At 39.3% G+C, this 13552-nt stretch overlaps 1 protein-coding gene across 1 annotated transcript in view; it reads left to right on the top strand.

Moving 5' to 3' along the window:
• Positions 1–13552, top strand: part of PHLPP1 (PH domain and leucine rich repeat protein phosphatase 1) — a 150654-nt gene that overhangs the window by 76296 nt on the left and 60806 nt on the right. Inside the window, 1 exon segment of the mRNA XM_050971019.1 lies at positions 11484–11680. Coding sequence (XP_050826976.1) covers positions 11484–11680 — 197 coding nt within the window.

Genomic DNA, 13552 nt, shown 5'->3' with positions numbered 1-13552 from the left:
TATGGTCTGACCACAATCAATGTACTTAAATGGACTTACTTGTGCTGTGTATTACACTGAACACAGTTCAGCTGGACTGTTCTTGTGGTGTTGAGAGGTCTTGGATTCAAATGCCATTTAAAAGCTGATGCTTGACTTTTAGGATGGGGTCCTCCCATATGTAGGTGGGCTTTTCAGACTCTTCTGGGTATTTTTACTGAGAGCAGAAAACTTGGATGAGTAGCCCCAGCTTCAAGTTGATCCTACTAGTGTTGTACAAAGGACTCATGGTGGGTATATAAGGATCCTTTTCTAAAATTATCAGGAACCAGAGTTAAAATGGTGCTCTGATGAATTTAAATTCTTGAGGTTGTTTTTAGCACGCTCACTTTCCTGTCAAAGCTGACATTTATGAACTTGTTTTGATTTCTCCTAGATGACTTCCTGAGGCCTCAGGAGCTCCAAATCAGACTGTGTACTTGGAAAACTGGACCTTTGTACAGGCTTCTTCCTGCTTTTGCTGTGGGTGTGGGAATTTTCAACATTTTTCTTATAGGGATGTATAGCATCAAAGAAGAGACTTTTAGAGTGTAGACAGGCTTATGAGCTAGTACTTGTGATTATCCTTTCGCAGACCCATGGAGTGCTTTGGACAGAAAACTGATGGGTTTGGAGATGACTCAGATGTGTGATAGTTCATTTAATTTAAAAAGGGAATGGAAAAAGCCAATGTCTTCTGGTTTTTTCCTCTCCTTTGTAATAAAACCGTATGATGTGTGCTTCTAGACAATTCCCATATGCTATCCAGTTACTTCTAGTCTCTGAGGTAGGAAAGAGAAGAAACTGTGTCAAACCTGATATCTGTGGGCATGTGATAAATCTTCTCTGCCTGTTTCCAGGGGTAGAAAAGCATTGAGAAAATGTTCTCTTTCATGTTTCTTCATGATGCATATCTCTCCCCACTGTTTCCTTCTTCACACTTTATAAAATCAGCTTTCCTTCTGTCTTGTATTGTTTTTTTCCCCTGAGGAATGCGATCTGAGGCACAGAATTTTGCTGCTGACACACGTTTAATTTATATCAGCATAATCCAACCTTTGTCATGTAAATTTGGAAAAAGAAAACACATGAATGATTGAAGTCAAGTTAGCGTGAATCAAAGGGTCTGTGTTCTTTAGCAACGAAACAAGGTGGATGGCTATAAGCAGGCAGAAATCCAGGTAGTGAAGCTTTCCAAGGGTATCTGCAAATACTGTCTCTCTTTTTTTGTCATCCAGGCTTCTGTGTGGTTCTTTGAAGCTGCTTTTGCTGATAAGAGAGAAGTGAAAAAGAAGGGCTGTTAGGGGTGGTGTTAGGAACGGTCTCTACAGTGTTGTAGCAGAGGGAGAAACAGGCAACCGAGAGTGTCCTTGTGGCTTGTTGCAGCTCTCACTTTCAGCTGATTATGTACTCCATGCCTACTTACTGAAGTCAGAACCAAACCCATTATTGCTCTGACTAGCTCCTTTAAAACAAAAGGTTCGTATGAGCATACTACATAAAATCACGTGCATGCATAAATATTGATGACTAGTACATGGGAAAAGCAGCCAAGGTATAGACATAATGTGTATGAACTGAGCTTCCCTAGCAAGTTGTGAACACAATAGCTGATCTGATGGAGTAAGATTGGATTATAAGGTCAGCCAGAATTCCTTCTAGCAGTAGCTTGAAATCTTATGTTAATGAAGCTGAATTTTAAATGACAGATAAGTCTCTGACTAATCGCTTTTGCTGTTTCTTCTGGGTTCTGTATTTCTCTGTCTTTGTGCAATTTAAAGCAGTCACTTAGCCTACTACTTCCTCTCTTTTTATTTATTAGGTATTGTGGCTTTTGATTCTAGATGTTGCCAATTCCAAATCCAGATTTCTAGCCTTCTCTTTGCAGGCTAAACTTTAGAGGGGCTTGACTGGACAAGTTATATATTTTTCAGTATAGTTTCATATCACAGTTATTTGTGATTTTTTTTAAACTAGACATTCTTGAGATGTGCTAGTAATAGATGTGCCTTGCAATACTCTACAGAATTGATTTGATATAAGCTGTTTGTCAGTTGTGTCCTATGATAAATCTGGAGTTTAGATTTTGATCTCTGCAACAATGCTGGTGCAGTGGTAGGAAGTGTCGTACTTAAAATGTTTTACCTTAACAAGGATTTAGATAAGTACATACTTTTAGATAAGTAGGATACCTGACTTGTTTCTTCTGATGAAAGAACAAGGAGAAAAATCACTGTACTTGGAACTTGAATACATTTAACACACAAAATAGCTTAATCATCTTGCAGTTAATGGAATTTTAGTCTAGAATACTTTGAAAAATAACATTTGTGTTATGTAAGAAGTTCATGCAAAACAATTCTTGACCTAGCATGCACACGTGTTCCTCTGTAGCTTTTAAAAAATGTTTGACTACCCACATCTTCCCTCCTTGGGGCAAGGCAGGTACATTCCAAGGGCATGTGGGGATTTACTGAACTTCTCCTGGTAAGGAGCATGGATTCCTACATTTCTCTTGTGGTACTAAGGCATACAGATGAACTTCTGCCAGGGGCTGTCATTCTTCCTGCTCAGAGGAGTGTGCGTTCAAGTGGTTATTTTGAGCTTACATTGCCATGCCTCATGTCGAGCATCTAACACTGATAAAACCTGAAAGCTGCTGCTAACTTCAGTGTAATTTTGCTCTTCAATTCCATCAAGACTCAAGCTTTGCCTAAAACAGTTGGTTAGCTCAGAGCTTTTGCCAATACAGCAATTGCTTTAGACAGGATAAGTATCCTTTGGGATGCCAGGGATTTTACTGTGCTTGTGGCTTTATTGTGCGTTGGGAGTTAACAAGTAGAATTCAATTTTTGCATGACTTCACCAGAAAAAAAGTGCATTTTCAGCATTTTGTTCAGCTGTGCTTTATAGGGTCTGAACTGGGAAGAAAGGGGAAAGGTCAGTTGAGCATTCATTGGGTCCCATCCTACAGAAGCTGTACATGCTGTTATAAAAGTCATGGCAAGTACTGGTGACTTTGTAAGTCTTCTTTTTTTTTTTTTTTTTGGCCCCATCTATTGCATTTTTACCTCTTTAATATCAGTGCATAGAACTGTATAACTTGAAAGTGGAGTTTTTTGAGGCCATCGTAATAAATGATAACTTGAAATGTATTGCTAAAGTATTCTTTTAAAGAAATACGTGTAAGGAATTTGACCAGAATTTAGCACAAGTCTTCCCAGTGTAAGATTAACTCTGTTTTAAATTTACTTTGACCAAAAATACTTGGTAGATTATGTCACTGAAGAACTTAGTAAGTAGCTTCTTTAAATGAATCCTAAGTTCCAGACGGGAAAATTGTTTTAGATAAGACTTCCTGGAAGCCTCTAGACCAATATTGCAGCTTTTTGCAACTTTGTTAAAGCACAGGAGGAAGATGACATTTTTTTCTTGATGGTACATTTTCAGGATGTTTCAGTTATTTCTCCTTGGAGAAGTGGCATATGGTTCTTTCCCAAAAGGGTTGGTATTGAGTTTTGCTACTGGAAAGCAGGTGACTCTCTCCCTTTTATAACTTTTCTTCAAAATGAGATACTTGAACAAAACAGAATTCAGCCTGCATCTCTATTGTATTTTTAATACAAAACTTAAATCAAACTTCTATTTCCAAGCAGAAGTTCGGACATCAAGTGTGCCTTTATTTTGCTAAACAACCCTGCCTGCGTGTAACTTGCATGGATTTTCCTGCATCCCCAATCTAAATGAATGGGGATGCAGAAGTCTGAGAGTTTGAATGTGAAGGACCCGTGTCAGCTGCAGGAGTAGTCTGTAGGGATAGATGGGGTGAAGAGTTTAAGAACCAGGTGGCTTTTCAGTTTGTTGGTGGTCAGTCTGTGTTTATGGATGTTTGCTTGTACAAACTGAACTTCAAAATCTGTCAAAATAACATTGAAGCAGCTAGATCTTGAGTTCACTTGCTACAGTCAGAACAATTGCATTCCAAGGCTGTGTGTTTGCTGTCTCTACATAGCAATCCAGATGAATTTCCACTGTGCAAGCATGCTTTTAATTGCAAATAGCATCCTGTCCACTGCTACATAGCTTGCTTTAGCTTGTTGGCTATATTAGGTTGTCCTAGTGTAGGAGTTGTGCTGGTTAACAATGACTCTTCAATGAATTCTGCTGAATCACTGTTAGGTTTGCCTTCAGAAGCTTTTGCTTATATATGCTTATATACTTTGATACTTAGTTTTTGTCATTAGAGGTATTAGAGCTGTCATCCCTGGATCTACATGGCACTTGATAAAAAAGCTTTTCAGAGAAGTAATTTTTGTTGCATTTTGCCTGTGATATTCTTTGAAGAGTTGATACCATGGTTTTAGGGCTCCTGTGTCAAGATGGTGAGTCTTGTTGAGAACAAGATAAAGGGAATGATCAAGTGAACAAAGGCTGAGTGGGGAACAATCTGTCTCAGTGGGGAAAGAGGGATATTTTCTGAATTATTAAATGCATACAAACCTTTCCTCCAGTGAGGATTTACTCTGAAGTGGAAGGCAGGATTATGGCTATAAAACTATTAACTATGTTTTGTTGTATCATATCATGTAGCAGTAATCCTTGTTTTTAAGGGTGATCTTCCTGTAAAGTAGGAGGAACATCTTTTACAAAGACTAAAGGGTTGTCTGTGTTCTACTCTGACAGTTCTGTCTCATAGTGAATGTTTCCTTAAAGAAAAGGATGAGTTTAACACAGTTCAGTAAAATTTATCATTTGGAGTCTGCTTTTCTTCCTCCAGTGAAAAGGTAGTAGAGCCTTCAAGCAGCAGAGCTTGAACTGCTAATTCCTAAAGGAAACTTAACTACTTCAGTTTCCCCCAGCACCCATACAATACAGAGGGCAGCAAAAGGAGGAGTATAATGAGTAAACTATGGAACTATGCTGATAGTTACATGCCCTTAAGAACAGCATAATGGTGACCAAGTTCCTCCTTGACCGAGCAGTATAGAATCAGTCTGAAATCTTGTGTTAAATCTTGCAGCAATCTTTAAGAGTCTTAGTAGATTTGAGGGAAAAAATTCAATTGCTAATTTTGGAATGATTTGACAGGTGAAGCTTTGATATATATTCTTGGTCTGTTACCTTTGCAAAAGCAGCCTGCTAGTAGAGACTGTGAGGTGAATCTTTGGTCTTAGTTAAATATAAAACCTGCTAATTCTGTGCCTTTGTTTCTAAATTAAGACAGTGGGGACAAGAAAAAAAACTTCTAATAAGCATGTGTCTGTATGTAGGTTTTCTTTGTACGTTTCAAATAAAAAAAGAGAGCAGTACAATAGTTTGAGGTTTTACTTGTATCCTTTTTTTTTTCTTCCTTTGCCACCCTCTTTTTTCTTTTTTAAATCTCACTTGCAGCTTTATTTTTATCTCATTGCACTGGGGCTTGCCTGAAGTCATCACTGCTGTCCTTAGTTTGACGAGAATGAAAGGGGAAGCAGCCTTGCATGACTGAAAAGCTTCAAAAACATTGCAGGCAGTAGTTTAATCTGTATTTAATGAAAGGGCTTGAGCAAAAGTAGAAATCTGCAGGATGATATGGCAGTAAGGTTTCAGCAACAGCAATTGCAGCGTAGTTTCCCAAAAGGTGGGCAAAGACACTCAAGGGCTTTCTGTGTTTTGAACTAATTGAGGCCTCTTTGCACTTATATTTAGGCAGGACCAGTGCTGAGCTTTGATTTGCAGGTTCACAGGCAATGTGGGATGAGCTGTTCTGGTTTCAGTTCAGTGAGGTGGTGGGGATGGTGCTCCAGGTGTGAACTCGGGGGCTGCCACCCACCCTGCTGGCTCCCCCTGACCAGCTAGGGAATAGCCCAGCTTTCCCAAGTGGATTCAGATCAAAATCTTCAAAACTGAATTGTGGTTTCTGGGTGTTCTTTTGCTCCAATGCGTACAAGAATTGATATTCACATAATTTTTGTGTGTGTAATATCTTGTTTCTGAAATGACTTGCTGAAAGCCATGTGTGGGTTTGATTACATATCCTCTCCAGCAGCAACCACTATGTCACAGCTCTGGCCCCTACGTGCCATTCCTCTGCTCTCCATGCTGAACTGCTCACCATGAGCTGTCCCTAAGGCCTCTCAGTCAAAAGGAGAAGCAAGAAATGAAAGCAGCCTATTTTGTCTGAAAGGGCTTGGGGACACCTTGCGAGGAGCAGCTGATATGGTTGGGCTGATGCAATGCTGGCCTTGGGCTGGGGGCCCAACACTGTGCAGAGTAGGATGATGATCTCTGTAGCTGCCCAGCTGTAGCAGGAAAAGTACATCCCTAAATTAGGCACTCAGAGTTAATTCAGTCACTTCTGAGAAGTCTCAAACTTTGACACTATTCCTACTGAATAATAACTTAAGCCTCTCTTACCGCTGGCCAATACCCGAGATGGCTTGGGGCGGGCAGTCTCTCCAGCTGGCCGGGCTGCCTGCACCATGCAGGTCACAAGGAATTTTTAGTTTTCATTCCATCAAACCAATATTAGTAATAAAAATAAGACCTGCTGCACAGAAGTGAACGTGTTTCTTATGTCAACACTTTTCCCTGCTCTTATTTTGGTAATGTCTTAAGTCTCTCTTTAGAGACAGACTTTATTGGCTGTACTTTTCAAACAGGGGGGGAATACTAAGTACTTGCAACTTAATCAGCTGTATTGCTGAAGAGAGAGTATTTTTCTCCCCAAGTACTTTTATGTCCCATAATGAGCTGGTATTTTATAACTTCTGATGGTAATGTGTTCCATATGCCTTTCATCGCTGGGATAAAAAGCTTTACTCCAGAATCCAAAGCAAGTGGCTGTGGGTATTTATTTAATAAAGTTTGAAGTCTCTGCACCAAGCAGGATGTCAGTGTGTTGTGTACCCAGAGCTTCCTCAGGCTGCTTGTGGTGAGATCTTAGTTCTTTAACATCATGGAAACATTACTCCTGTCCCATCCTGCTTTCTATGAAGCAGGGTAGGTTCTGTGATTCTAAAGACAGTCCTGCTGTTTCAATCAAATTCCTTGCTTTTCTTTATCCTTGTGAATACCGCTAGTTTCCCTTCAGGACTCAGGAGGAGTTAAAACTGAGAGGAATTCAGGCATGAATATCAAGATAGCCAAATGAGTGGTCTGCTCATAATTCCTTGAGGCATCTCTTCTAATGCCTTGCACAGAACAAAAGTCCTGTTGTGGGGGTGCTTAGGAGTTGCTGTAGTCTTGGAGACTTGACAGGAATGAAAAATAATCTCTTTATGGTTTCTTGCTAAAACACTCAAACTGCTTTGGTTGGGCTTAGCATTTGAAAAACATTTTCTGGTATGTGACTCTTCTGGATGTTCTGGCTTATTTGCCTTCACTCTGATCAGTGCAACAATAATTATATTTTAAGTTTTTGGCAGGATTCAAATTTATGTTTCGAGTTGCAAAGGATCATCATTACCATTTTATCCGCACGACTCTTGGCTTTGGTATATTATCGCAGGCCCCTGTGAAAACTCATTTGCTTCCTTCAGGGTTAGTTAAAACTGAAGATTCATCTGTATGTGAATCTCATGCAGCCTTCTAAATCTTGAATGGGCGGTCTGTGAGGCAGATTGAGTAACATAATTTCAGAACTGCTGATGCTTTTACCGAAAACAGTGCTTCCTCTGGCACTGTTAGAGGCAGGGTACCTCAAAACCAACAGATTTTTGGTGGTGATGCTGTAGTTATGCCATAATTTGTGGTGTTTGCTTTGTGGCCTGAAGGCATTCTTCTGTAGTCCACATTGCTCCCCATCTTTCTGTACGCTTGGAAGAAAAAAATGTCATTTGCCTTCTGATTTGATTATTTTCCAGGTCATAGAAAAGGCAGGTGCAGTTCTGAGCCTTTCCCTTGTCCTCCACTCCCCAGCTTGTCAGGGATGAGCCCTCTTGCAGGAGACTCTGCCACCTGCTGCTTTCCTCCCTGAAGTGAGGAACAGCCAGCTTTAGATCGCTTCACAGTCTTTCCAAACCCCATCCCACTTCTGCTGTGGCAGAGCTCACTGTCATTTAAACTTTTCCTGCTTTTATGTTCTCTTGGCAGCTAATACCTGAGCTCTTTAAAGCTCAGTCTGTCCAGGCTTATTTTTTAGTAGGCAAGGCTGCTACTTTTCAAACAGCTTTTGCTCACAGTTACCTGCAAAAAATACTTGGGCGGATTTATGAATCTAGGGATTTAGTTCTACAACTAGTTGGTATGTCCTTGATTAACCTCTGTTTAAAATCAAAATAAGCCAGTAGCTTTTGACTCTTTTTTCCCCCCACTTGCATGATAATAGTATCACAGTGTTTTATCAAGTATCAATGATGACAGTCCTTAAGCAGGAAGAAAACTGAATATGTGAGCAGATTGCGTCTCAGGCAACAACATGTGATCCAATATTAAACATGAGCTTTTCAAGTTACAGAATCAGGGAAGAGCCCAGGTTGGAAAGAACCTTGAAAGATCATCTGGTGCAGCCAGATGGTTGGTTATGTAGAGAAGTAGACAAGAAATGGGAGAAACCATTTGCTTTAATGAAATTGGTCCAGTGTTTATTTCTGTATGTTCTCATCAAGAACCTTCTGGCTTTCACTTAGCAAAGGACAGTACTTGCTGAGAAAAAGCACTTTAAATCCTTTGAAGGGTTCCTTTGAGTTTAAAGTGTTTTTTTTTTCCCTTGTATTTGGAGTAACTGAAGGTTCTTATTCCAGTAATTTTCTAGTCAAATATGAACTTGGAGAGAAAATACAGTTCATATCTAGCAGGAATACTTCTAGTGATAGCTCACTTCCAGGTTTTTTAGTAAACCTTTACTAATGATACTAGTTGTTACTATATCTTGTGACTGCCAAACTGAAAATTTACATGAAATTTTAGAACTATATTTTAGAGATTTATGAGTAGTTTTACAGGTCCAGCTGTGCCTAACATCATGTGCTTAGTCCAAGAGGGTCTGGTCCTAGAAAGCAGATTTCTCAGGCATCTGAATTTATTTTCACCTGTAACTTTTTCCAAGACTAATTTTTCAGTACCCCTTGTGAAGTGTGAGTACCTAGTGTGGTAGTCTTTTTACCAGTGGACTAGGCAGGATAGTGCTACTACTTGATTGTTCCAGAATGCTGTTGTGTTTCCAACCAAGTATCTTGGCTGCAGCACTGTAGCCAGAGCTCATACTCCTTGCTATCCATGATATTCCTTAAAAATTTCTGAGGTTTGGTGTTTTCCAGGACACAGGTCTGCCCAGATTAAGTGCAAATTGTGCCCTTTGTTCATGAAGGTTTGTGAAAGTTGCATTTGGTTCTGTTGAAATGCTAAATGAGCTCGTCTTCCCAAGAGATTGAGTTTGTCTTACAGTCTTAAGGGGTTTTTATCAGCAGCATGTTCCACTTTTCCTGAGAAGTTAGAGAGCACACAGTCAGAAAACGGACCTAGGAAGATGATCATAAAACAAAATTTTAGAGGTGCAGCTGCACGCATCCCTGACAGCTATTCCTTATACAGTTGTGCTATTAGCATTTACCAGGCACTTTTTACTCCATTACAGAGATATGGTTGTTTGTTTGTGTTAGTTTTTTAATCAGTGCTCTGTGACATTTTACACAAGCTAGATAAATTCTCAGTTACTTTAAGAACTAAATGTTTCATCTTCCAAATGTACTGTTTGATTCAGCTTTTGTGTTTGTTAAGGCTGAATTGCTCTAATTTACTCACTTGTATTCTCTCTCGGTTGTCTTGAGACTTTGCATGGAATGGGTGTCCCATTTCCCTCTGTTAGAGAAAGAGTTAATCCACAGCTTCTGTGGCTGGATATGAATTTGCTTGGCAGTGTAACTACTGCTTTCTTGGAGCACCTATTTTTGAATTTGAGGCTGATACCTTGTGGGCATTAAAGTTTCAGTGTTTCAGCGTCGAGCAACAGTGATGTTCCTGCAGATCCAAACTGGCAGAAGTTGGTAGCCTAAATGCTAGTGTTTATTAGAGCAGAGCAAGGCTTGAGGGTAACTGTGCCAAGTGTTGGATCATTAAATTGGCAGGAAGATTCAAAAAGGCTGCTTTTAAAGATAAGGACAAGAATTGGCATGGGCTAGGCAGGGGTGAGAGAATGGCAGTGGAAAGGACATGTGGTAGGTGTCTTCTATCTTTCTGTAGACAATTGGAAGGCAAGAGCAGACTCATTGAGACAAATGAGCTGTCATGCAAGCAGGAATAATAGCAAGTTGAAATAATAGTGTGCAGCACTTGTCACTGTTGGAGATCAGTAGGCACAGCTCTGAAATATTAGTGTTAGAAACAACTCTGCTTTTCTGGAGTCCTAATGAGTTATTAATTCCTAGTATTTAGGAATTTTGGTAAATATTATTGTGGGGAAATTAGTGATTTATCTTTTATTGTGATGGGGAAGCTACTTGAAATTAACATACCCTTTGGTTTGTTTATCCAGGGGAGCTCCCTCCCAAGGTTCATTGACACTGGTGTTCTTACATAAATTTGAACTGGTTTAACCTGAGCATGATTAGCTCTTGTCTCTGTTTGCAAAATACTTAGATGTATTTGGATGACTCAAATCTGGGCTGGACTGTTTAGGGTTTGATAGTGTAACTTGGTGTAGATAAATCAGATTAGAATGAGTAAATTGTGCCTCCCATTTACATCCTGAAAGAGCAGAGTGAGAGATGCTTGTCTTTGTGCTGCCATTGCTAATAGTGTTTTCTGTAGAGTAGAATCTTATTAATAGATTAGATTAGTAGAGTCTGAGACATTTAAAGTCATTTAACAGATTTGGTCTAATTGGTAGTTTTGCTAATAATCTGAATTATTAAAAATAATGAATTCATTGCAATACAGACAAAGTAACCTCGCTCTTTCCAAATCTTTACTCAGACTAAAGCAGGGTCTTTGAGGGGTTTAATCTAGGTTGCCCCTGCTAATGTAATGGCTGAGTGTGCTACCTCTGGGGTTTGGACTGAGCAGTGTGGGCTCAGTGTGGGGAGGTAGGGCCTGTGTTCTTTGGGAAGCTTTTGAAGCTGAAGGGTAGCCAGAAGAGACATGGAAACGCAAAGATACGGGTCAGCATGCACTACATCACCCCTTCTGCAGTTACCACACGCCTTGTGAACCCAACAGGAACCAATTACTTATTGTTGCAGATGAACATTTGCTTTCTAGGTTCCAGAGAGAAGGCTGTTACCATTAATTGGTGCTTCTATGGTTATTGCAGATTATTTAATGTGACCTGCTCCTCATCATACCAACCTGTCATATCCTTCTACCTATGGAAAAGGACTGTACTGAAGCTAATATTAAATTACCTACTTGCATGGTTTTGAAGCTGTACATCATTTGCCATGCTGCAGTTTGTAGCTTGAAAATTTCCTGATCAAGTCTCAGGATGACTTGAGTGAAAGAGGCAAAGATTTTCTGTGATTAAGTGGATGCTTTTGTTTCTATTTCAGGAAAGCCCCACAGCACTGGCAGCTCCGAACGGATTCAGCTCTCAGGAATGTACAATGTTCGAAAAGGGAAAATACATTTGCCAGTCAACAGATGGACAAGACGCCAAGCTATCCTTTGTGGAACATGCCTAATTGTCTCATCAGTAAAGGAAAGCCAGACTGGAAAGATGCATGTCCTCCCTTTAATTGGTGGAAAAGTAAGATACTTTATTTTATTTATTTGCTTGGTTAACCTGTGTCTCTTTATGAAGAGAAGATTGCATTCAATTAGGATGATTCTGACCCTCCAAAAGCTTGTTTCTGTAAGTGGGATTTTCAAAGTATATAAATGACTTTTGATTATGGTCGGTCGTATTTAATGATTTAGAATATTTGAGTTAAAACTACAAAGAAAAGCAATGGATGCACCAAAGTCTTTTTCTTGTGTGCAGTGTTAAGTGGTTCATATATGCAGTAGCATACAGCCAGAGATACGTGCAAGCCTGTTGTGTATGATCTCTGCCATTCCTCCTCATCCAAGTTTTATCCATGATGGGTTATTCTTAAGTTCTGAAAATTAACAAATAAAGGCATGGGTTTATTCTGAACATAGTGGGAATTTGAGTATTCATCATTGTATGAGTAGTGGTCTGTTGCAAGCTAACAGCAACAAATATTTTTCCTTGTGAAAAGCTAAAACTGGACTTTTTTCTGATGGATTACATCTAAAACCCAGGAGTTCCAGACTGAACACAAGGAAATTTATTTTTTCCCTCTGGGATGGTGACTGAGCACTGGCATGGTTTACCCAGATGGGTGATGGCATATCCATCACCCCTGGAGATACTTAAAAACCATCTGGACATGGTCCTGGGCAACTGGCTTTAAGTGGACCTGCTTGAGCAGGGGGTTGAACAACATGACCTCTGGAGGTCCCTTCCAACCTTAACTCTTCTGTGAAACTGTAGTGAAGACAGTAAGATTACAACATCACTGTTTTAACCTAAGCAGGATTTCAGAAAACTATTATTGGCTTGTTTAACTGAGGTAATGGGAATAGAATCATAATCTTGAGGTTGAATATACAGCTTAAGTAATCCTCCTTTATCTTACATACTGGTAAGTTGAATTCTAGAGAGTTATTTGGAGAAACAAGCTTCACAGTATTATACTCAGTATATATATATGAGACTAGAGTTGATTCATTAATATTCTATACTAGCAGTGTGAAAAGCAGAGCTGCCTTCTATGAGCTATTTTTCCTGCCTCTTTATGATTCTTCACTTGATTCTCCAACTTTTCCTGGGAGATACCAAAGTAAAAACATTGTCTTCTTTTGGCAACAGTGTGTGAACTAGGGAGAGTGAAATGTATTCTTGGCTGTAGATTGCTGGAAAGGACAGGATTAAGGTTCCCATCAGCCTTCTCTTTGAGATAAATATTTTTTTCATCTCAATATATTTCTTTTAATTTTAAAAGGGAAAAGATTATGTACCATTTCAATTGCTTAATGTGGAATTGCTAAGCAGCTTTTGCACAGAAATGCCTTATGTGAAATAAAACATGCAGACTGTGTTAAGTAGAAAGTTGACAACAAATTTTAAAAGAAAAGGATAACTAAGCTCAGAAAAAATGTACTGAGGGCTTCTGCTGACAAAGCTGGGGAGGAGGGTGCTTGGCACAGAACTAAGTGTTTTTTAAACTATTGCTCAAAAAATATTCTTCCTCATCCCCATAAATACTCTGCACTTCCTGGTTTGCAAAGGCTTTCCAAAATGCTGTACTGAGATATTGAGACCATAAGTTGTGTGGGACTTCTCGTGCATGGTAGCAGAATGATGTACTCTGAGTGTTTTTTAACAAGTTGAGAAATGCCAAAGAATTTAATTGGGCTGTAAGAGAAGCATTTTGTTAAGCCTGTTTTTAATAACCAGGGAGTAAAAATTGTATTTTTTTAGGTTGCATAAAAACAGCCTTAAATGCATTTCACTGGCAAACCTTTTATGATGTTCAGTTTCTATTAAAATGTTTATTTTTTTCTTTTCTCATTCCTGCTTGTGTAGATTTCATGGATATTTGACACCCAAGAT

The sequence above is a fragment of the Serinus canaria genome, chromosome 2 (assembly GCF_022539315.1).
Source record: "Serinus canaria isolate serCan28SL12 chromosome 2, serCan2020, whole genome shotgun sequence".
In the NCBI taxonomy this organism is placed as follows: domain Eukaryota; kingdom Metazoa; phylum Chordata; class Aves; order Passeriformes; family Fringillidae; genus Serinus; species Serinus canaria.
Note: the sequence above shows the minus strand (reverse complement) of the source record. Positions and strands in the feature narration are given on the sequence as shown.